The sequence below is a fragment of the Equus quagga genome, chromosome 4 (genome assembly GCF_021613505.1).
Source record: "Equus quagga isolate Etosha38 chromosome 4, UCLA_HA_Equagga_1.0, whole genome shotgun sequence".
NCBI classification, from domain to species: domain Eukaryota; kingdom Metazoa; phylum Chordata; class Mammalia; order Perissodactyla; family Equidae; genus Equus; species Equus quagga.
The window spans coordinates 44,958,501-44,984,936 of record NC_060270.1 but is presented as its reverse complement, the minus strand read 5'-3'; the positions used below and the strand labels follow the sequence as shown (position 1 = coordinate 44,984,936).

The following is a 26,436-nucleotide window of genomic DNA, read 5'->3' as shown; positions in this document are numbered from 1 at the left end:
AAATTTTCTGCCCCTTTGTCTCTCTCTTCTCCTTCTGGGACACCTATAATCCTAATATTAGCATGCTTGATATTGGCCCAGAGTTCCCTTAGAGTGTTCTCATTCTGTCTAATTCTTTTTTCTTTTTCCTGTTCAGCTTGGGTGATTTCCTCTAGTCTTTCGTCTAGCTCACTGATCCGTCCTTCTGCATCCTCTACTCTGCTATTGAGTCCTTCTCCTTTCATTTCCTGCGTTGTATTCTTCATTTCTAATGGTTCTTTTTTATATTTTTCAGTTCTTTGCTGATGAGCGCATTGTGTTCATCCAGTCTCCTCCGAATATCTGTGAGCATCCTTATGAGATTTTGTTTGAATGCTTTGTCGAGTAGGGCACTTATTTCTGTTTCATTTATTTCTTTTTCTGGGGTTTTGTCCTGTTCCCTTGCTTGGAATGTATTCCTTTGTCTCCTCATTATGCCTCTTTCTCTGTGCTTATTTCTATGTATTAGGTGAATTGACTATGTCTCCTGATCTTGGAGAAGTGGCCTCATGTAAGAGATGCCTTATGAGGCCCAGCAGTGTGCTTCCCTCTCGTCACCAGTCCAAAAGATCCAGGAGTGACCCCTTTGTGGGCTACTTGTGTCTTACTGCTGTGGCAGGGTTGCTCTTAATGCAGGTACCCAGGGAGTCTAGTCTTTCCTTCCCTTTCCAGCTGTTTGTAAATCTGGTTTGGGGAGCCTTAGCACCATTGGCTACAAAGTCTATCAGCACACTCCTATTGCAGTTTTCCTCTTAATTGGGTTCATACCCAGTGTAGCTGGTTGCTACTAGGCTCAGGGGCTTACAGTTGCTATTCGCCTCAGGCCTACAAGGCTGTTGTCAGTTGTCTTAGGAGTGCAGCTGAGTGGGGCTGAGCCTAGGCACAGAAGCACTCAATTGTTTCAGGCTTTGGAAGGTGGGGCTGATCCTTTTTAAGGCTATTTGTGAAGCACAGGTCTTCTGCTGCTAATAAGCCTCACCCCCCAGAGGATCACACACACCATCAACACAGTCCTGGTCTGAACACATTTCCCAACCCCCTGGAGTGTACTATGACACACCACTGCAGAGGCCTCCACCTCTCCACCAATACCCTCCACAGTTCACCTGGTCCTCACATGGGCCCCGCCCCACAGAGGCAGACACATTCACCTGCCTGTAGAGGATCAAGGCACCCAGTCAATGCAGACTGACAAGTAGCCTGAGGGCTTGCTGTTGGGTGGGGCCGGTCCCAAGGAGGGCTGCCTGCCCTGGCTGAAGTGGATTAAATCTGTGCTCTCGTGGATGTGGCAGACCCCCGGGCTAACAGGCCTAGGGAAGAACCTCAATGGCATCCACCAGGGTCTGTGTCAGCATGCCTGAACCGGGTCAGAACAATGGCTCCCACCAATGTCTCAGTCTCCAGAGAAGTCCCTCCTCTCACCAAGATGCCCCCAGATCACACTAGGTGAGTCTCGTTTCACCAAAGGGCTATCAGCCTTCTCTCTGGTGATTTTAGGTTGCTGAAATGGTGGGTTTGTGTGGGAGCCCTTTATGACCCGGATCTTTTCAGCTTTTGTCTGATAACTTTTCTGGGGGTATCCTCACTGCAGTTAATAGCCGGTGAAGACAGACAGTAAGACGCTCGTCTCAGTTGTGCTAAGTCTGAAGGATGCTTATAGCAGTATTGGCCCCCACTTTGGACCTCACTCCTCCAGGTTGGGCTGTGTACCTTAGGGTGATTCTCACCTGGCCAGCTGAGAAGCTCTGTTGCTCCCAAAGGTGGCCTTTTTCCTCTACAGCAGTAATTTCTGCCTCTTCCACCTTAGTCAGGACTGTCCCTTGTTGTGGGGGTTCTTTTTATCCAGTTTTCAGTTTCCTACCCAGGGTAATTTTTCCAAAAGTAGTTGTAACCTGATTATGTTCATGGGAGGAGATGAGTTCAGAGTCTGCTTACACCACCATCTTGACGAGATCTGATTTTAGTGTTTTGAAGTTTGTTGAGACTCACTCTATGGCCTACCATATGGGCAATTTTGGTAAATATTCCATGTGTGCTTGTGAAGTTGTTGGGTATAGTTTTCCATATATGTCAAATTGGTCAGTTTTTAAAATTACGTTATTCAAGTCACCTTGAATAATCAACTCTTCTTTTTCTGCCATTCTATCAGTTACTGAGATTTGTTAAAATTTCCAACTGTGATTGTGAGTTTGCATATTTTCTTTGTACTTTCAAATTTTGCTTTATAAGTTTTAAAACCTATCTCACTTAACTAGGGATCAGGGAGTTTTGTCTGTTTGGTTTAACTACTTACCCACAACAGCCACACAGTGGCTGGTACACAGTAGATATTCAGTGGTTATTTTTGGGGGAAAGAAAATGAATGAATGTGAAAGTGAGAATAGGTATCCAATGGCAAAGTCCAGCTAATGTACATGGGGCAGCACAGAGTGAGATCTGACCAATTGCCCGAGAGGTTAGGATGGTTTGCCCAGATTCTGGCAGATGGGAGCTTTTACATTTCCTTATATGTAGTAGATATTCAATGATGAGAGATATATTGAATATATCCCCATATTCAGTGATAAGAGAGATATTCAATAACATTTTTCTTTCTTCCTCAATCTGGAAATGTATTGACCTTCTGTTTGTACTTTCATCGACTGGTTTTGCATCACCAGTGTGCTGCTGAGAGTACGAACCTAGACACACAAGCACAAAAAGACATCTTTAACCTAGATTCCATAAATGTTTATCATCTCTGTTCTTACTAGAAAGCTTACAATTCTCTGGACCTTTGCTTATTAATTTGTCCTTCAGACTTGATGCTGTTAGCTTTCTCTCCCACCCTTCATTAACTGACATCTCTATATTCAAGACTAGGGAGATGCTTATTATTGAGTATATTCACAGATGTTTCTAGCCATCTACGATTATGATATACACTTAAACATGGACTACATGAGTGGGTCTCAAATATTTTGGTCTCAGGACTCCTTTACAATTTTCAACATTATTGAAATCTCCTAAGAATTTATGTTTATGAAGTTATATATGTCCATATTTACTATATTAGAATTATAACCAAGAAATTTGTAAGATTTATTTTTAAATAATTTAAAAACCCCTAAGATGTTAACAAAATAAAACATTTTTTATTCTTTTTTTTAATTTTAACTTCTTTTTGGTTTTTGCTTTGTTTTTTTGTTTTTGTTTTTGTTTTTGAAGAAGATTAGCCCTGAGCTAACATCTGCTGCCAATCCTCCTCTTTTTGCTGAGGAAGACTGGCCCTGAGCTAACATCCATGCCCATCTTGCTCTATTTTGTTCAACTACTTTTCAAAGAAAAAAATTAGAAGATTGGCATAGTTTTATATTCTTCAAATCTCTTTAATGGGTTGCTTAATAGAAGATTACTGGATTCTCATATCTGCATCTGTAGTCAGTCTGTTGCAATATGTTGTTTCAGTTGAAGTATATAATGAAAACCTGGCCTTACACACATCTGTAGTTGGAAAAGAGTGATATATTTTAAAAGCTTTTTCACGTAATTGTAAATATTCAAAATTACATCAAAACTTGACAGGTGGTAGTTTCTTAATAGCTAGTTGCAATGTGGAATCTAAAACCATGTCAATAAACTTTTCATACCTTATTATGTTAAAATAAAATGGCCTATCTTAAATTTTAGTTGGTTCTTTTTTTCATGCATGATTTTGTGCCATACATTGCTCAATTGGAAAATATTGCTTCACTGATTAGTGCAGATCTTCCCAATGTTGACATATTATATAATATTAAAAAAAATATTTATTTACGTTACCACTGATCTCATCAGAAACATATTTATGTGTTGAAAATCTCTAAATCTCATTGTGACAAAGGCAAATTTTCCAAAACTTATACTCCTAACTTGGAATATTTTCATTGGTGACAAAAATGGTCAGTTATTTTCTGGAAGTCCTACTTTGCCTATTTTTGAGAAATGTCTCCCAATACCAAAGTCTGATCTACCACATTTTATCTATTATTATTTCAAGTAAAAATGATGCTTCGTGAAAAGAAGTACTACATTAGCCCACAACTCACGCAAGCGCCTTTTCAGGAGACTATTACTCTATAGTGTACAGTAGAAGGGGTTATGCACACTTCCCATTTCATAACAAAGATTATTAAAAGGATGTGTGCTCATGTTTGAGACAATAAAAAAATTAGTAAGTTTTATGGATTCAGCAATTTTGATCTTAACTGAAACTGACTTTCTTTCTGCAAGTGGATGATAGTGAAGAATTCAGTGACTATTGGTTAAGTTTGTTGTCACTGTCTTTATTTGTGCCAAAAGGCCAGCAGTTTTATCTACCGTTGCTTTCGCACCATCAGTGCATGTTTCAACCCAGTGAAAAAGGCAATTAATCTTATAGTATTATTACAAACATAACTGTGATGATCTCATAGATCACTGAAGGGGCCTGAGAGACTCCCCAGGGGGTTTCCGACCACCCCTTGAGAACTGCTGGACTAGACCGTCGCCTCATGAGGTACATCTATGTGGCTTGGGCCAGGGCAGAGAGGCAAATTTTAGATCTCCTTTCTTAAAACTTGAGAATTATTCTAATTCTTTTCTAGGCTCATTTTAATATAACTTCAAATTTTGTGTGAGGATTAGAGCTTTTGAATATAAACCATCTAAAACAATGGCTAGCACAGAGCAGACACTCAGAAGATGTTGGTAGTGGGGACAGTGTAAGCAGTGGTAACTATTATGGATATTTATTTTCCAAAACATTTGGATTGTGAATTCAATTTTACTAACCTTTCATACGGTTTCTTGATTACGAGTAGAGCATTTTCCTGTTGGGATCATTTTCTCCCATTCTTTGGTTAAAATTTTTCTTATCCATGTGTTCTACTTTTTTTTCTGCAGTACATATACCGTACTTAAATAATAAGAAAAAAATAAAAGCTTCTAATGGGAGATGATTTTAATTTTTCTATGAACAATAAGTAAATAATCTCAGATTCTTGCTTCTGAGCTTAACTTTTCCACTGTGCTCTGATCCTTAACTGCTAATGACCTGTAGGAAAGAAAGAAAATATATAAAAATTTGAGCCCTGTGTCCAGAATTCAAGTAGGTGTCAATATATTCAAATATCATGAACTTTTCCAGAAGGAAGAAGAGAAAGATGGCAAATAGGGCTTTATAATTCTGACCATGAATCGAGGTTAAGTTTGTGTATATATTCTGATGTAGTCCTTATAGGAAAGGACTATGCCATCTACTGTAGTAAATTAGATGATCTTACTCCTGTTTCAGTTCTTGGGACGGATCATTTAAGAAAGAAAGAGAGAAAGACAAGTAACATTTATTAGGTACCTGGAGTTGCTAGAGACTGTGCTAAGCACTTTATATATGTTATCTCATTTCGTGCTCTCTCCCAAAACATAAAATATTACCATCTAACATATTATAATGTTGAAACTGAGGCTCAAAAGACATTGATATGCATAAGTTCATCCAGCTTGTATGTGAGAACTGGAATTTAAATCCTCTTTTGCTGAATCAAAAATCCAGAATCATTCCACTCTCCATGCTGCTCCTCCCAAATCTCCCATCTCCCCTGTCTACTAGCTCCTGCCAGTCTTTTGTTTCAGCTGTCCAAGTATCCTGGATTATTCATTAGGTTCAGCAGATTAGGTTCTGGTCCACTAGGAATAGTTTATGTTAGAAATACACCAGCATCAATGCTGCTCATTTATTGTCTAGCAACAAACCTCTTTCTTTCTTTCTTTATGTGTACAATAGAGATGAAGCACTTAAATGAGAGCTTATTCACATATCACAATGTACAATATGCTTTTCTTGCCAAAACTCACTTGTTTTCTATCATTTTAGCATTTAGAGTTTTCATTTTTGTTTCCATACTGTTATGACTTCCGGCAACCAGACATCTCTGCAGATTGATTTCAATGCATTTCATAAAGTTAGGTGTATTAACAGTTGGTTTTTCTCATGATTTATGCAACTTGTCATGTAATGAGTATGATTTAATAGAGAAGATTTCAGTCTTGGGTGCGGAAATGAGTCTGCCTATGAAGGAAGGTAGTCTTGATTAACAAGTGATGAGCAACATTTAAATTCTTCCTGATTTTGGTTATTGTCCTGACATAGGCATTATCATTCATTGTCCTGACGATAGCTTTAACCAATTTTCAGTGTCATAGAAAGATGATGTCTAAAAATTATTTGTAAAATATAGTAATTTCTCTTCCATTATATAAAATTACTTTCATTGTTGTAGTCAACCTTACAGGACTACTCAAGATTTAATTTGCTGTCTACTAGTATGTTTCTTTAGATGCTTCCTTTCCCAATTCATTTACAGTATCATCTTGGCACTCACCCTGCTACTAGGAATACTACACGCATCGCTTGCTCCAATTCTAACATCAGTGTTGCTCTGTGGCTCATCCAGGAGCAGGTGTTGAACATTGATATAAACAGAATTTTGTCTACCAAAGCCAAAATCCTCCCATTTTCAGTCTCCACTGGCCAATGGAATGCTAATGCCAAGCTTACTTCCAAATTCAAGACTCAGGCATGACAGTTCATTATGCTGCCTGCCAAAACTACTGGCCCATGGAAACTCTTATTTTAAAAATTAAAGCAGAGTAAAACTTTCTGTCAAATTAAGTACCTTGTGATTTTACGTGACACGCTCCTAGTTTTTCAGCTTTCTCTGAAATTAGTAAATTGAGATTACATTACAATTAATTACTTAACAAAATTTCTCTTCGAATATAGCAAACTGCCTAATTATAGCAGAACAGTTCACCATAAATCCCCAAATATTTATTGTGGGGGAAAATAAAGTTAGGAAAAGCTATGGAAATTCTCAATAAATAAAACCTAGAAATTTTAACATTCTAAGTGATTTGAATGCTTAACCAAACCATTTGTATCAATAAGACTTTGTCTTTTAACCACTGATTTATTTCAAATAATTTCAATTTAAAGGTTACATAATTTCAGAAAATAGAACTCATATGGCCTCATTAAATCTTTTTTTGATGGGGACAATATCAGTATAAACAATTTGATAAATTTGAAATACAGTTTTAAAGGCTGAAGGATTCAAAAGTAGTCTTAGGAAGATTGGACTTGAACACATATTTATTAACCAGTTATTAATTACTTGTAATCTTAGGCAATATTTATTAAGCAATAGTGTTTCCTCAATCACTTTTTAAAGACTACTGATCTTGTAACTACTTGTAAACAAAAACTTTAACTTTTGTTAACATCTTTTAGGATGCGTTTTTATATTGATATTGTGGTACTCTTCAGATTACTATAAAGCGATTCTTGGGCCAGCCTGGTGGCACAGCAGTTAAGTGCACACATTCCACTGCAGCAGCCCGGGGTTTGCCAGTTCAGATTCCGGGTGTGGACATTGCACTGCTTGGCAAGCCATGCTGTGGTAGCTGTCCCACATATAAAGTAGAGGAAGATGGACATGGATGTTAGCTCAGGGCCAGTCTTCCTCAGCAAAAAAGAAGAGGATTGGCAGCAGGTGTTAGCTCAGGGCTAATCTTCCTCAAAAAAAAAAAAAAAGCGGTTCTCATATTCCCTTAAATTCAATCAACCACCATAGTATATGAAATTAGAGTAATTTAACCTCTGTCAGGTAGAGATAATGTGCAAAATGATATCAATCAAGTTTGAACAAATATCTACATTATGAGTCTGTGAAAGGAGCAGGAACTTGGATCATAATTCTTAGCTGCTTTTCCAGAGTTCCCCCCTTGGATGTTGTGGGAATAGCAAACAGTACTTACAAGTAAATTATGTCTTACATGGGAGTTAAGTACTCAATGTAGTGCATTTCTGGTTTTGGTGGTACTTTTAAATTTGTTGTTAGTGCTGTAGAGTTAATTCTGACTCCTAGCGACCCTGTGTACAGCAGAGCAGAACCCTGCCTTGTCTTTTTGCGCCATCCTTTCACCTTCTGGAGCTATATCAGACAATAGTCCGCTGCTATTCATAGGGTTTTCCTGGCCTGTTTTTCCAGAAGTGGGTGCCAGGTCCTTCTTCCTAGTCTGTCTTAGTTTGGAAGCGCCACTGAAACCTGTCCACCAAGGGGGACCCTACTGGTATTTGAAATCCCAGTGGCAGAGGTTTCAGAATCACAGCAACACGCAGCTACCACAGTATGACAACAACAGAAGAGTAGTGTGGTTCCCTGATCAGGAAAGGAACTGGGCCATGGCAATGAGAGTGCCGAATCTTACCCATTAGACCACCAAGTCTTTTAAAATAGATACTCTGAAAAACATATCAATGCTATATATTTATTAGAATAAGCTTCCTTTAAAACGCTACTGTCCTGACCTAACAGGATGATAAGAAAAATCCCCAAGGGAGCCAAAACTTGGGAAATAATACTGTGGCAAGTGATGAAACCAGAAATGTAGAACTTTGAGGGTTATTAGCAGGTGGCACTGGGAGCAATGAGAGAGCTGTGATTCACAGAAGAAATAATACACGTCCTATAGAATTAAAGACATTGAATCAGCAGTTCATAGTTCTCTCATAATAAGAACATCAAGTACAGACAATTTATAGTTTAAAAATAATTTCTGTCTTTCAAAGATTATGATCATATTCAAGAACAGATCAAGAGGAAGCATTCTCTATCTTATTTTACGAGGTTTGTATAACTTCAAACCAAAATTAGATAGAAATGATGCCTGAAAGGAACATTGCATACCCACTTTACTTATAAAAAATAGACATGGAAATTGAGAACAATTGTTGGCAAAATAAATCATATAATAGCTGAAAATTATAATGCACTCTAAGTAGAGTTAACCTTAGGAATGAAAATTTGACCTAATGCCTCAAAATCAATTAATTTAATCTACCAAATTAAAGAAAAGGATAATATGAGAACTCACACTGCTTAACAACAAAAAAACAAACAACCCGATCAAAAAATGGGCAGAGGACATGAACAGACATTTCTCAAAAGAAGATATGAATATGGCCAATAGACACATGAAAAGATGTTCATCATCGCTAATCATCAGGGAAATGCAAATCAAAACTACACTAAGATATCACCTTACACCCGTTAGATTGGCAAAAACATCCAAAACCAAGAGCGACAAATGTTGGAGAGGTTGTGGAGAAAAAGGAACCCTCATACGCTGTTGGTGGGAATGCAAACTGGTACAGCCACTATGGAAAACAGTATGGAGATTTCTCAAAAAGTTAAAAATAGAAATACCCTATGACCCAGCCATCCCATTACTGAGTATCTATCCTAAGAACCTGAAATCAGAAATCCCAAGAGTCCCTTGCACCCCTATGTTCATCGATGCATTATTTACAATAGCCAAGACGTGGAACCAACCTACATGCCCAGAAACTGATGATTGGATAAAGAAGATGTGGTATATATACACAATGGAATACTACTCAGCCATAAAAAGAGACAAAATTGGCCCATTCACAGCAACGTGGATGGACCTCGAGGGTATTATGTTAAGCAAAATAAGCCAGTCAGAGAAAGACGAACTCTATATGACTCCACTCATAGGTGGAAGTTAGTATATTGATAAGGAGATCTGATCGGTGGTTACCAGGGAAAAGGGGGGGTGGGGGGAGGGCACAAAGGGGGAAGTGGTGTACCCACAACATGACTAACAAAAATGTACAACTGAAATCTCACAAGGTTGTAATCTATCATAACATTAATAAAAAAAAAGAAAAGGATAATATGATTATCTTAATAAATGCATCAGAATTTATGATAAAATTCAATACCATTTATAAAACATCTCTTACCAAAATGAGAATGGAAGCAACATGTTTACCCTGATATTTAGAATACAGCATGGGTGTCCACTATCACACCTGATTAAATATTTTCTGGAGGTTTTAACCTGGATAGTAATCCAAAAAATAGTAATGAAACCTTTAAATAACTAGAAAGGAAGTAATAAACCTTCTTTATTTGCTTATCATGTAATTTTTTAATAAAGAAAACTAAAAAAAAATAGTATAATTAGTAATAGAATTTAGCGGGATTATTTAATAGAACAAAAGAATAGTATTCCTCTACACCGGCAATAAGCAGAAAAATATATTATTAATTTTAAAACATATTTTATGTTAGCGTTGACTGAATATTTGGTAACATTGCTGTTATTTTATTATAAAGATGACATTTCTCCTCAAATTGATCTTTAGTTTCAATGTAACTCAATCACAAGGAAATTGATAAGCTCATTCCAAACTTGGAATGGAAGAGAAAAAGAAGAAAATAATGAAGATGTTCTTGAGTAAGAATAAATAGGAGGACTAGGCATTCAGAGTGTTAAGACATATTATAAATTAATAATTATTAAAATAGCATATTATGTACATGGGTCATAAAGACTAATGGAATCAATTATGGAGCCCAGACAGACCCACACACATATGAAAATTTATATACGACAGAATTGTCATTGCACATTAGTGGAGAGGATGACAAAAAGTGTACTAGGATGCTTATTTATGCAGAAAAAGTTGCTATTGGATTCCCACCTCCTACCACACACACACACACACACACACACACAAATATATTCCAGGTAAACATTGAAATGTGAAAAACAATTCTTTCAGACTTTTAGGGGAAAAAATGAGATTTCTGAAGTACATCAGAAAAATGTACAAAGCATTACATTATATTAAAAATTATGTACATTAAAATTATAGACTTCTGAGGCTGTCCCAGTGGTGTAGGGGTTAAGTTTATGTACTCCGCTTTGGTGGCTCAGAGTTTGCAGGTTTGGATCCTGGGCATGGACCTACACACCGCTGATCAAGCTTGGCTTGATCTACAAAATAGAGGAGGATTGGCTCAGATGTTAACTCAGGGACAATCTTCCTCAAGCAAAGAAAAAAAATAGAAGAAGATTGGCAACAGATGTTAGCTCAGGGCCAATTTTCCTCACCAAAAAAAAAGAAAAAACCCAAACCCAAGCAAAATTATAAACTTCTATTAATTGTAAGACAAGACATTGAAAATGAAAGAGAAGCCAAAACTGGGAGAACGTAAGTGACATATATATGATCTAAAAAGGATTATCCAGAATATACAAAAACTTCCATAAATATGGGTAAAAGACACAGTCATCACACAGAAAAGGGAACATGGACAGCTAAGTAATATATGAAAAGATCCTCATTAGTAAACGTGGAAATGGAAATTAAAGCCACAATAGGATACAATTTTATCCTCATTGGTTAGCAAAAATTAGACACACTGAAAATAGGACCTTTTAAATAATGCTAATGGGCTGCAACCCAGTAATGTTATTTCTGAGTTAAGCAAATATACAATTTCACACCTACCACACTGGCAAAAATATAAAATAAAATAAAATAGTGGACACCACCAGGTGTTGATGAGGAATGGAGGAATAGGGACTCTCAGGCAGAGCAGGAAGGACTGTAATCAAAACCCTTTTAAAAGCATTTGTTCATGTCTTCCTAGAGACTCTTGCATATGTCTATCAGGAAACATAAACAGGAATGTTCAGGGCGGCATTGTTTATAATAATGAAAAACTGGAAACAATTTTAAAATACTTATCTCAGGAAATCAATAAATAAACCTAGAGGAATCTGAGACACCTAATACTAAGTGAAAACAAACCACAAAACAATACATATATTAACAATAATCCCCATGCTGCAAATTGCTGAGAGAGTAGATCTTTTTCTGCTTGTTTGTTTTCCATGCAAGGAGACTGTTGTCACGTTCTCACCACGAAAAAGAAATGATAGTTATGTGATGTGATGCCGGTACTAGCTAATGCTGTGGTGCTAATCCTTTTGCAATATATAACAATATAAAAATTAACACATTGTACACCTTAAACTTATACAATGTTATATGTCATTTATATTTCAATAAAGCTGGAAACAATAGATATTTAACATACCAATTATATAAAGGTAACAAAATCAGTATCTAGAAGAGGGATCTGCACTCCCATGTTTATTGCAGCATTCTTTCCAGTAGCCAAGACAAGCTAAGTGTTCACGGATGGCCTGATGATAAAGAAAGTGTGGTGGTGTGTATATATACGTATAAATACACAGTGGAATATCATTCAGCCATAAAAAAGGAGATCATGCCTTTTGTGACAATGTATGTGAACTTGGAGGACCCTATGTTAAGTGCAATAAGCCAGATTAAGAAGACAGATACAGCACAGTATCACTTATATGTGAGGGGAAAAAAAGTTGAACTTGTAGAAACAATCATAGCTGCCAGGGGCTTGGGGAAATGGGGAGATATTCGTCAAAAGGGATAAGACTTCAGTTATAAGATAAATAAGTTCTGAGGATCTAATGTACAGTAGGGTTACTGTAGTTAATACTGCATTGTATACTTGCAGTTTGCTAAAAGAGTAGATCTTAAGTGTTCTCAGTACACACAACACATACACACAAAGGTAACTATGTGAGGTGATGGATGTGTTAATTAATTTGATTGTAATAATCATTTCATAATGCGCATGTATGTTCCATCATCATGTGGGTTGTACACTTGAAATATATACCATTTCATTTGACAAACATACCTCAAAAAGCCTTCCCCCCCAAAAACAGAACAGGGTAGAAGGCAAACTAGTTTTATTCACAATAAAAAATAGAATTCTTCCAGTTAGCTCTTGAAGGCAAACTAGTTTTATTCACAATAAAAAATAGAATTCTTCCAATTAGCTCTTCTAAAAAATTTACATGGCACTAATGATTGGTCAAAACAGATATTTAAAAAAATAGAAATAGCCTTAAAAAGATAGAAAGCAACTGAGAAATTGTTATTGCATGTTCCTGTGTAGACCAGCTTTTCAGCTGTGTCAATAGACCTACCTTTTGTTTCCAGTAATGCCTTCCTATACTATTGTATGTGTTTTTTTCCCTTTGTGTGTATTTCTTTTTCCTTTCAGATGTGTTCTGTTTTGAGGTTCTTAAATAAACAGGCTACTAAAAATAGCAAGTATGTGTGAGAAAAATAATATGATGGGCGAAAATAGTGACGTAAAAATATCTACTTAGGTAATAGATTGGATAGCAATAAAATTCTTATAAGCAGAAACACTTTTGCCAAAAAGGAGGCTGGTCCCTTGTCATTCCAGCCTCAGAGAAAACAAAACAAAATTTTAATGGATTATTATTTTTTAATTTCCCATGTCTGATTCCATTCTAGGTTCTACACATATTTTTAACAGATTTTGTCTGGCTTCTAGGATGTCGTAAGCAGAAGTAGATAGTGTCACTGTGGATTACAGAACAGGTATAGGAATAAATATATAGACTACAGCAAGCACATACAAAAATTTCATATTTGTTTGACAATCTGTGGTTGGCTTTACTATGACAGATTGATTTTCTTGCATATAACTCATAGCATCATATACTTTGGCATGTAATTTGTATCAAAAGAGTTCTCTGTAACATTTTAATTAGCACTAGTTATATATTAATCACCTAGCTTCATATGGTATCATATTAACTACAATACAGAACTGTCTCAACCAGCATGACTCCTAGTTTTTGAACTCAGTTTTAAATGGATTATGTTGATGTCGATAGAAGGATCAGAATTAATAAAAAACTAGTTGGCATTAATCACTCTCTTGTCTGCAGTCCCATAGTGCTTTATTAGTTCTTAATTTCAGAACTTCATTCATTCTGCTTCGATTTGTGTAATTTCTGTGCAAGCTCATCACATCTACCAAACTGAGTTTCTTGTACAGTGTCCTATCTCATTCATCTTTCTTATCCCACATCTATTAGTAATTGTTTGTATATTGAATAGTCGTAACTCAAAAGAATAAAGATTTTCCCTATTTTTTTAGAGGTTGCTTTTTAAATTTCTTTCAGAAATTTGATACAACTGTATAAAAGTGAAGATGACGTGGAAATTTCAAAGAAGATTAAGACTCACTGGACTTCTTTGGGCCTAGAAGATGTTCAGTTTGTAAATTACTCTGTGCTGCTTAGTCTGCCAGGCCCTTCTCCCAGCTCTGTGACTCTGAGCGGCAGCGGCCAGTGCTTTCATCCTAATGGCCAGCCTTGCAGCGAAGAAGCCAGAAAACACGGCAGCCAAGATCTGCTCTACTCATACGCAGCCTATTCTGCCAAAGGAACTCTCGAGGTAATATGACCATTTGTCTCTGTCATTTACAGTGAGATGGAATTAGAAAACAACAGCTTTCATCTAAATTGAACTAACTGGCAAGACACAGCTTACAAAAGTAACCATTAAATAGTCTCAGTGTGGAGGTGCCAGGAAAGGGAAAGGAAGATTTGGATTACCCGACCCTTTTCTTGTCATATTTTGAAAGTGAAAACATGTTAGGAGAATTTAATTCGAAGTGTTGAATGTGTGACTGAGTCATTCACATTTTGCTTAGTCCGTATAGTGCAAGTTCATTTCATTCTTTGGTTTTGAAGAGGCAGATTTTAATAGATTGATGTGGACAGAAAGAATAGAAATGGAGGTACTTGTGTTTTGAGATTGTGTGCACACGAGAAATGAAGTGGAAAATTGATGTGATGATTCACACATTTAAGATTTGAAATACAGTGCTTCTGCTTTCTTGATGGAACACACAGGAGCTAGGGAGCCAGGTGTGGATTATTGCTTTGCTTTTTCTGGGTTAGCTGGTTGTTTGGCATTGTGGTTAAGTGCACAGCTTCTAGAGCCACATGGGTTAGTTTCAAATCTCAGCTCCCCTGGTACCCACTGTTCTTTAACCATCTAAGGCTGAGTTTCTTCATCTCTAAAAGAGATGCAAATTATAAGAGATCCAACTTGATAAGATTGTTGGGAGAATTAAATTAGCTAATATGTAAATCTTGGAGGACAGAGCCAAACCGGTGGAAAGGACAATATACCAGTTAGATACAATATATAATTGGTCACTAGTTTTCTTTAAGGCAAATTTTCTGTCTCCATTTAAAAGTATCATTTTAATAAACACACTTAGTCTCATAAAACTGTAGATTGCCTTATTTAATACGAATGAAATAATGTTATGTTTCTGAATGTTGTTAATTACTGGCACAAATTTTTAATAATCTAACTTCTTATTAACTCTGATTAATATATGAAATATTTAAATCATTTAAGATTATTTTACAGAAATACATGCTTGCTCCTCATACTGTTTTTATCTTTTGAAGGGTGGAGTGGGGAGAGGCAGTTTACCAGTGGTTTAGCACTGTTTGTGTTCTGCATTGTATCATTCTCTGCCTCTGAGCAGAAGGAATACATATAACCAGCACCACCTTGAAGAACCTTTCATTAATTAACAGTGTTTTGTTGTTAGTGCCATGGAGTGGACAGCCCTGTGCACAGAATCCCAGAATTCTGCCTAATCTTTTTGTCCCCATCTTCTCACCTTCCAGTGCTCTATTAGACAACGCTCCACTGCTATTCACAGGGATTTCAGGGCCAATTTTTTTGGAAGTGGGTGGCCAGTTTCCTTCTTTCTAGTCTATCTTAATCTGGAAGCTCTGCTGAAACTTGTCCACCATGGGTGACCCTGCTGGTATTTGAAATACCAGTGGCATAGCTTTCAGCATCATGGCAACATGCAACCACCACAGTACAACAACTGACAGATGGGTTCCATGAGCTCGAAAGAAACCCGGGTCACAGTGGTGAGAGCACCAAATCTTAACCACTGGACCACTAGAGCTGGCTAAATTATTAAATTAAATTAAAATTATTAAATTAAATTAAAAGTTAATGCAATATTAAATGTCTGCAGTATTTCTAGTGTAAGACTAATATAATTTGATTTGATTAATGTACACCATTTCTGGTAGGCAATAATAGAAAAACACCTGTGTATTAACAAAAACAGAAGCAGACTGCCAAAACTCTTTCTTTGATTCAGAAGCTTTGGTCTCAAATCAAGATTCTGAAGTTATCCCACATATTTCCTCTCAGACTCCCAATGCTGCCTAAGCCCCACACATTTCCAGCCTCCTCTTTTTCCCGGTTGATTCAAGTCCAACACAGTCATCTCTTCCCCTAAGCAAAAGCATGTCTAAAACTCAGAACAACAAGACCCCAGGAGCTTGAGTGGGTCCCTGGAATCACCCCCATCTTTTGCTTTTCAAGTTCTTCCAGCAAACATTCATTATTCCTTGACTGAGGTGACATGGAAAAGCGATGAAACTACAATTTGTCTCCCTGTTTCCTCAGTGTGGCCCTCTTCAATAATCCACTGGGCCCATTGGATTGGTTTTTATGTTCCTGTGTAACCGTACTTCTGAGAGTTTTCTACACATTTTTCTTATGAGTTATAAATGTTTAAGTTTTCTCTTTGTCTCATATAAAAGAAAACCAAGTCTACTACAGAATCATGGAATTACTTCAATGTCCGTAAGTCAGAAGTCATTTTGGGACCCTCCTACCACTTATAAATTTTTTAAAAAGGAGTGTTGAAAAAGACAAAGTAGCTATTAAAAGGGAGAAATAAAGTTAACTATAGATGTAGAAATATAGCCCGTGTTTGAAATATAAGGCCTAAGTAAAAGGGAGTAGTGTTTAAAGGAACTAAAATGCAATTATGGATAAAACAAACACTTTTGTATTTGAAGAACATAATTTGAGAAATTAACCATGCAAATTAAATGAAGACACCAACAATAACTATTTTTAGAATTATATTAATAATTCAAATCTATTACTCTAAGTACATAATTTAAATATCCATATCAATAAAGGATATAATAAATTTTTGATATTGATTTTTTAAACTCAAACCATATAACGATTTTCAAAAGCATAGCAGTTGCTAGGTGACTATTTTATATGCATATAGAATACTTGCGTATATTTTATGTACGTGTTTTAGACAGCTGTATTATTGAAACTCATATATTCTAATTAATAGGACACTGGTGATTTTTCTATATCTCTTCAGACATTCCCTAATTCAAATCAAGCTTGAGAGGTTGCTGATGATGATTCTGGCATACCTACTTTTTGATTTTGAGTACATTGTGTTTGCATGAATTTCCATCAGGCAGAGCCATTAACAAGTTCTTAAATTATTCTAGTCTGACTGCCAGCAAAGCTCCCCACTACTTTGCTTTTGACAAGGTTATTTGTAGAAGAGGAGTGCCCCTTTTCTTTGAAGAGCTGTCATATCCATTCATCATATGACTGTTTTGTGTAAGCTTCCAATTTTTGCTTTCTGGTAACAGTCTAAACAGCATTTGTGATATCTGAGATGTACTTAGAAAACCTACTTAGTGCCAGCATGATGGATGGCGTACTTTGCAACTTCTTTGTAATTCATTGGGCACTGGAAAGGTGACATTGTTTACCCCATCATAATGACAGGCGGGTCAGTAAAAGGGTCCTAAGGAGAGTTGTCCTGTCAGATGCAAAATACACATTAAAATGGATACATAAATAATTTAGCATGAGTGAGGTTAGCTTCAGGGAATAAACAGTGATTTATACTTTTATTAAAAGGTAAATATCAACTATAATATCATCATAATGTTAAAGACATTGGTATTGAGTGCTGACAATGTTGAGTCAGTTTTATAAATAGAATATATGGCTTTACGTAATCCCTGTGCAAGCATATCTTTTGTCCTTTGTGAAACCCATGCAGATGCAGAAAAGCTAAGAGAACAATTAATACTTAATATAGGTTGGTCAGATTGGGTTTGCCATGTTCTTATTTTTGAACAGGGGATTTGTTTTTATTCCAATATATTTTACAGATTTTGGAGTTTTCTTTCTGTTAAGCGTTATTGTGTGTCTGAAAGACAAGCCAAATAATGCAATTTTATGGAGAAACTTATTTTCATCAAATGTGCATAAAATATTATCAACACATTTAACACTACCTCGTTCCTCAGAGAGCACAGTTCAAGAGCCTGGACTAGCACCCTTCCTTATTAGTTGCATAACTGTGGTTTGATCACTTCAATTCTCTAAGCCTCAATATCCTCTTCTGTATAAAGGGATAATAGTACCTCAAATGGTTCTTGTGGGGAAGAAATGATGTAAACCACCTAAAGTGACTGGCACTTAGAAAGCACTCAATAAATGTTAGCTATTGTTATTATTTGGTATAAAGTTGAAACATTTAAATAGGAGAAATTAAGAAAATATTAGAATTATATATCATAAGATTTGGAAGTATAAATTTTTACTATATTGCCTAAATATAATCTTCCTGTCTTCTGTTTAACATGACAAGTATTAATCATTAGGGAGGAAGATGCCTTATTAGTATGAATAAATAATAAAAAATATATAATTCCCTGATCATATTTTTAATTTAAAACTGAAAGCTCAAAGAAACTAGGAATGAACTATTTTATTTTTGAATGCAGAATGACAGATCATGTCAAGTTGGGCCTGAAAAAGCATCGTTTCTCTTTGTTTTGTAAAATATCAAGACACAGTTTAACACATGAAATCTGAACACTGTATCAAATATTTTGTCAAAAGTTCTTAAAGAGAAAAAATATAACCACTGCGTGGAATCCTTGGCTAACTTGTAATCAGATGTCTATTTTCTCACAGCTAGGAAGACTTTGTCTTTCTCTTTTATTTTTAATATTCTCAAAGAAAAGCAAGCTTATCAGTGATATGGTGAAAGAGCTATACACGTTTGGCTCTGAATGATTCCTGTTATAGATAAAAATATCAGAAAGCTAAAGGAGTAGAATTGAATTGTATTGTTATCTGGGTGTGAAGATGAAGCTACTGTCTCACCAACAGAGAAAAGTGAGCTTGAGGCAGTTTTTCAATGTTGAAAATGACTTTGCATTTTATTTGTCTCCTTTCTTTTTCTCTTGTGGAATCTGTCTTTTGGTCAACAATGCACAATTGTGAAATGAATGGCTGTGAACACAGTTGTATATAAAATTATCAATTTTTTTTTAAAAAACCTCCATAAAATCCTTTGGCCCCATATGACCTTTTATTTCTGATTTTATGCTCTCTATGCACTAGTTGAGTTAACAAAACAGTTTCATAATTGCTGCTTTTTTGTTTGATGATGATAATCATAAGATTCGTTTCCACGTACTTAAGGTATATATCTTTTCCTGTATTTAAAATTTAGACACAAGTATTCACAGGTAAGGAAGTAATCTATCACAACATATTGTCCATAGTTAAATATTTGTTAGAGAGGTTATATCTTTTACCTAGGAAAGAGAGCAAAAGTTTGTTTTACAAAATAAAAGTTTTAAAGCAAGGATAGCAGAATTCAACTAAGTGCTTAAAGTACAATGGACTGTTTTTCTTCTCTTCATTAAAACAAATATGGCATTTTTTAGTGAGAAAGTATTTGACTATAGACTTCTAATTTGACTAAAGTTATATCTAAAGATTCCGAATTGCTATAATTAAGTGTGATTTGAGAGAAAATTCTAGGTCAGCATTTTATTTTTATTTTTAATATGATTTAAAGCATACCACTTATAAAGTTAGGTGATATAACTTTCTTAGCAGATTTAATTTATATCTTAATTTCCATAAAATGGTAGTATTTAAATATGTAGTTTAAAAATGATATTTACCTCATTTCGGTGGATGCTGCAAATTCATTCTTTTCAGAACTAGAGAGATCTGTGCAAAGGTTAATTAGTTTACACATTATTACAATATACTAATTTAATTGATTTTAAAAGAAGCAGAATTCTGTCATATTACTTTCATGGCCTCTAGGAAGAATTTTCTGGAACGAATTTGGAACTCCTTCAATATCCTTACCTTAATAAGTTGAGTATCATTTCTTACAGTGCCCTGTGATTATTAATGTTTTCCCTCATATTTTAATTTGATACTGAAAGATTAACTGACTAATATAGAATTTAACCAGCTGGGTCTCACTAATATAAGAAACATTCAAGGTTTAGCAAACGCATACTGCATGCCTTTTATATGCCAATCACAGGGGACAAAGTGATGAGTAAGAAAGCTTTGGACACTGCCCACATATGACTGGCAGTCTAATAGGAGAAACTGGCAGTTAGGTAACCAATTACACAACTGCATGGCTGTGAACCACTAGCAAGTCATTTAAATATTCTAAACTCCACCTTCTTCATAAACTATAAAATGGGCCAAAATATCTACCAAATATGAATGTTCTGAAGATAGACCGAAAACAGCAGATATAATCTCCATAGTAAAATTTCTAGCACAGAAAACATAAATGATTAAGTATTAATTTTCTTTTTTCTATATATCGTGTCACAACAGTCTTGTGCAGTTTAATCCTTCTCACAGTACACACGTGTGTGTTCGAGGACACATACACGCTCAAAAGCCCTGTATTCAATTTCCAATTTTCTCACAGCTGGGGTTTCCTGTTGACCTCCTCTTGCCCTTCTCTCTCTCTCTCGCTGTTACTCAGCACTTGCCCTCATCTACTTCTTGACTCTTTCAACTTTGACAAGGCCTAGGCACAAGCTTCAACCCATATCTCTAATGCGTTCCTATTTCTGATTTTGACCACCCAGCAAACACTTAAGTAGTGTCTTGTCCTGCCACTTTTAAAGGCCAAGCACAGGCGCCCCAGTGGTAAGCTGGACTAGCCTTGTTCCTGCTAGGGAAAGTTGATTCTGTGAATCTTTCCTAATTCTACTCTGATATTTAAACCACAGAAATTTTCAAATGCTACCCATCAGGGCTTTTTTCCTTCTCTTTTTTTCTTTTTTGCCCCAGAGATCCGTTTTACTAGCGTACAATTTCCCAGCATTCAGCGCTCAGCAATAGAATAGTTTGCGAATTACAGCATGGCCACAATATTAGGTTGGGGTGGGCAGAGTGAAGAACAGTGCCGTTGAGTAGAAAGTGAGAGTGCAGTCAGATTCTACTCCCACCCTATGCCTTCCACCCAGGGCCACAGAGGCCGCTCAGAAGTCAATAACACTGTTGTATGGGGTAGAGCGTTTCCTTCTGAAAGGAGCAGTTCCATGGTCAGACAGAGTTTACCTTCTAGACAAAGCTAATGGAAGATCAAGAGGTAAGTTCTTTTCAAGAATTCCCTCAAATAATCAGAGATGTAGACCTTCTGGAAGACTTCTGGCTCCTGGAACATTTTGCAAATGTCTGTTGATCTTCCATCCTCGACATGAAACAACTGGGACTGGTCCACCGGCTCGCTGCCTGGACTTTCAATATGATGACCCGGCTTCCCCACTGCCCTCCACTCTCACCCAAGGAGAGATGATGAGTCATTCCAGGACGCTTCTCTCTGAAGCAATTAAACTAATGCTGCTGCTGCTGTTACTGTTTTGTTGTTGTTGTTGTTCTTGTTTTAAGAGTCTTATTCCTTGTTTACTGCAGGGAAACAGAGTAAAGAGGTTGAATATGGGAAACATGGTAAAGTTGCAGACACTCTCATGATCAGTTATTGCTGATATTCACGGAAATCTAAATGGAGTAGGATTACTCTCTTTTGCATTGATTTATTTTATTCATTCTCATGTTGAGAAAGAATAATCTGGATCCAGTTTTTATATACTTCTTTTCTTTCTAGCATTTGTTGACCAAGTATGGCCAAATCTTCTTGTCAGTCTATAAACATTCTTAAGTCTCCCTTTTAGTAAAAGCTGACTAACAACCAACATACTGTCGCGTGTCTCAGGTGTACATCTATCAGCTAACCATTACTCCTAACCGTTGTGTACCACCTAACTCTTGCTCCTTCCTTTATTGATAAATTTCCTGAAATTCTATGCTTATTTAATCCCTACCACTGTAGGAAAATCATTAGCTTCCTATGTGAAAATAGAGGAAGATTGGCACAGATGTTACCTCAGGGTGGATCTTCTTCAAGCAAAAAATAATAATTTCTAATCATTCTCTATTACACTACCCCTTCTTTATTGTCTTTCTGGCATATCTTAACTGAGAGTCTTCTGAACTGTTAGTGTCTTTGTTTATTTTTTTATTTTGATCTCTCAGCAGGAGAAAGTAAGCACAGTATGAAGGCACCTTTGGTAACACATTTTCCTCCATACACTCAGAAATTAGAATATAACCTGACACATATTGTTGGAAAATGAAAAACATTTTCTCTTTAATAGTCTTTTCCTGGGACTTCGTATATTCATTTTCTCCTACCTCTATACATATTTTTCATAGTCTCTTTTTTAAAAGATAGATATATTTTTCCTTTTAAAAGGACTGTTTAATAAAAATGGCTAAAAGGAAAGATAACTCTGGTTGATTTTGTTATTTTTTAAATGTTAGCCGAATAATACAAATGAATATGTCAATATTCTCTAAGGGACTATTTGTTAAATTTGGGAAAACTTAAAGATTTTTTTTTCTTCCCAAGAATCTATATTTTCTTAACCTCATATGGAATCTTATTCTAAACTCACTTAATTTTGTCTGCAGACTTTGGAGACTATAGACTTAAAATATGGAAATGTAACCTGGCACTTTGATTAAACTTCTATATTACAATAGTTTTAACTTAATTTTCTTATCCTTTAGATGGATATGCATTATGTGTTATATTATAAAACATTTTGTAAATTTGTTAAATACTTACTATATGCCAAGATAGTTACTCTGGCTTATCTTTTCTATTTCTGCTATCAAAACATGGCCACTGTGCCATCAAGCATTGCATTTAGTATATGATTGTAGCAATTTTTTTTCCAGCAAGTGTATATATTACAGTAAAAAAAAAGTGATAAAATGGACAAGCCACCCCTTTATCTGACTTTTTACCCTGAGGACAACAAAATGGATTGTGTGTCACATGCTTAATGCTGAATTCACTTGGGATGTACTAGATTGACACAATAGCTGGTGTCTCTTCTGGTTGGTTGAGAGTCCAGTTTAATTAGTACTTGTGCTGTTCTAGTTATTAAATATTTTAAATAGCTAAATATCAGTTATTTAATAGTTACTTAATATTAAAATATTAGTTGTTTTATATAGCTCCTTCTTTATGCCAACCCCTATCTAATTGGTCTTTATTAGCTAGAATACGGTTTTGAGCAGGAGTTTGTAAGGTGATTGATTAGTGATGTCTGCTACAGGAATGGGAGGAAGCAGCGTTGGCTTTTATGCTTCAATACATTGGTCTTCATGATAATGTCTGTGGTGGAAAGCCCTTGAACGACCTTGAAAAAGAAGTATTAATAAAATTGTGGCAATCTCTGAATTTTTAACTCTACGTAAATACTAATATACTAATGCTTTTTAGAAAAGACAAGAGTAAACATGGGAGGTCACTATGATTTTACAAGTTTTTAATAAATGTAAACACTTTAATTCGAAGAGGATTCAAAAGCTAGATTATATAAGATAGTAGTAAGTTTCTAAAATAAAACTTGTATTTAGATGAATAGTACTTCTGATAATACTGTATTTTGTCAGTATGAGAACTGCTTGGGTTTACCATTTCTGACTTTGAGTAGAAAATTACTATTTTAGTCAAAGCAGGCTTTTCACACATTCTGTTCGTTCAGAATCTCTCTTAGAGAAGAACTAGAAGAAGTCAGAGTGATTGATTTGGTTGAAAAATGTCAAGTCTGAAAAATTTTAAAGCATACATCATTTCATAAGCATGAATAATTTTGGCTGCCTCATAGCAGAAGAGAAACCTGGTTTCTCTGGGCTCATTCCTCAGTGTGGAGCCCAGGCACCCACAGGTGAATGACCCCAGAGATGCTTCTCTGCCCTAGTTACTTGCCGTAATCATTCTATTTATTTGACTTAGCTGACAACAGGAAATAATTCTTGTTCATTTCTCATAGCTGTTCTCTTCTGTTGCTTCTGCTCAGGTAGTCTCTTCGCTTTTGTATAGAACCCTAGAACCACTGATGTAATAGAATGCAGCTTTTCAATGTTTGATTTTTAGTCGTTGTTAATTGTCTGGTTCATGATTCCTTTTAATCACGTATTTTACCATAGATAAAAGATAATTGTATTTTATTGTTTAATGTTTGTTTCTAAAGTGTGCCAATTTCCCTTTCAGCTGTTTCTATGTGGCCCACTGCTCTCTGTTGTCATCCCAATACTTTCTTAACAAAGTATAAAATATTTGGTTTTTTGTTTCGGTTGTTGCTGCTGTTTTAAGTTCTTGGATATTAGTTCAAAAATTAGTGTATAGAATTTAAATTAAAATTAATGTGTAAAAAATTAAAAAAATTTTAAAACACCAGAACTAGTTCCCTTTCACTCTGCACCTTTCAGTTACTGGCTCCTACGTGTGAGAGAAGTCCTCGATGGACAAACTGGTGAATACAGAATGAATAGTTCAAGAACCTAGGTTGCTGCTCATTTGACGTTTCCCAAAGGGACTAGTCAGATGTGACTTAATCCTTGGTATTTGGACATAAATTAAAAATAATACCCAACCAGTTAAGTGGATGATTTTCTAGTATGACAGAATTCTTGCAATAAGAAGAGGTTCATTGTAGCAACAAGAATGTGTGGATAGAAATGGCTTGACATTTTATCTTATCACTGTATATTGATTTGTGTCTCAGAGAAATTCAATGTGCTTTCTTGCAGCTGTGATTTTCAGCTTGCTTGAAGGTAAATAGGAAAGACTTTCAGAAAGAACCTGGTTCACAGGCATCCTTTGAAGGCAATAGATACATTTTTATTATCACCTGTCAAATTGTCAGAACATTGAGACTTCTATAATTATTGATTTTTTAATGCATAGCCTTAAAGTGCATAAGCCAAAATAAATTGATATAATGATGCCTGTGTTGAGGAATATTTTTGCTAAAAAGAAAACCTCATACCTGTTAAAATGCTATAATCTATTGACATGTGCTATTTATACGAGATGAATGGAAGAGCTCTTTAATTGAAATTGCCATTGTTGATGCAAGCTATTACTATTTGCCAATAATTTACATGTCTTTTACAGAACTGTTATTTTGCAACTGTCTATTGTGTAACTGTCTATACAACTATTATTGTAACTGTCTTATCTTTCTGGAGTGTACACAAACAAAAAGTCACAGTTTGGCCTATACCCTCTCTAACCTCTTCCCCAGCCTCTCCTAAATATAAAAAATATGTTCTTTAATATAACCAATTAATAGTCCCGTTTTAAGATGCTATCAGTGAATCGCAAATAATTAGTAGGTACTTAGGAATTTGCAATAGAAAATATGAATTCTCTCATTTTTGCAATGTGATCACTAATATCATGTGATCTTATTTAATCAGCCTTTCAAAATCATAGAATCGTAGATCAATAATTATTTATATGGTAACAGTATCAGCAAGCACAAAAATCGAATAAGGCACTGATTTAGTCACATTTTAATAGGAGCAAAATTATAATCAAAAAACATTCTGACAGAAGTGGTTTTAATAATTAAGTTTTTTGGAAAATCCATTTGTAACTACAACTTAGCTTCTTAGAGATATTGCATAAACTGTAATCATTTCAGGACAGATAAGCCAACAGTGTGTGCTGGACACCTGGGTGAGAATGGGTGTGTGATGGGCCCTTAACTGCGGAAATTTGTCTGTACTGGAAACCGAAACTAGTAGACAAATATATGTACAGAGAGCTGGTCCAGTGAGGGCCTTCAGAGAGGCAGAAACAGATCTGTCTGAGATGCAAAGTAGAGAAGATCACATATAATTGAGCAACAGGGGAATACAATTCATCAGTAGGTAACATCTGAAATGGGCTTTAGTGTGTTAGTAAAGTTTTTACAGATGCAGCTGAATGTAATGGCTAAGGAAATATTTCTGGCATGAAATATTTCCTCTAACAGTTCTGGTTACTGATCTCTTAGTAGTATTCACATGTTCTTCTAAAACAGAATTCTTTCTTTAAATGTGCTTTCTGTGGAAGCTCTTTGTGTAAAACTGGTTGAAGTGCATTAGCTCCAGTTCAGAAGTGGGGGAGGTTAGAGGTCTGGAGTCTTCATCTCCTTTCTTTCACTATTTGCCCCCACTCACTCCTTATCAACACCTTGATATATGTATGCTATAGTTTGAAGCAGCACATTTTGTATTATACTTGTATCATTGGAAAGCATAACAACTGCTATTTTAATAATGGAAATTACAGAAAGTAAAGCTGAAAGAAATCATCTTGGTTCATAGGAATATATATTTGATAGAACCCTCGATGCAATACTTTTCAAGGAGGAAGAAAGGGGCAACTACATCAGAGGATTCCTATTAGAATCTCCAGAGAGACATGAAATTTTTATATTAGTAAAAGGAGACTTTTGAAAATGAGGAATATTGATGTAAAATATAAGATAACTGTAGAGGGGCAGTGGGCAGAAATAGGTGTTTAGGATCATATTCTAAAGTCTTTGAATTGTTAGATTGGCACATGTTATTGTACAGGTTGCATCCTGCACAACCTA

The 26,436-nt window shown here is 35.7% G+C and overlaps 1 protein-coding gene across 7 annotated transcripts in view; it reads left to right on the top strand.

The window, feature by feature from the left end:
• The window catches only part of NAALADL2 (N-acetylated alpha-linked acidic dipeptidase like 2), a 1,259,279-nt gene that overhangs the window by 707,915 nt on the left and 524,928 nt on the right, over window positions 1-26,436 (top strand). For all 7 annotated transcript variants that reach the window (XM_046659057.1, XM_046659060.1, XM_046659059.1 and 4 more), the window contains one exon: window positions 13,945-14,218. In XM_046659057.1, coding sequence (XP_046515013.1) covers window positions 13,945-14,218 — 274 coding nt within the window. The remainder of the gene's footprint in view (window positions 1-13,944; window positions 14,219-26,436) is intronic.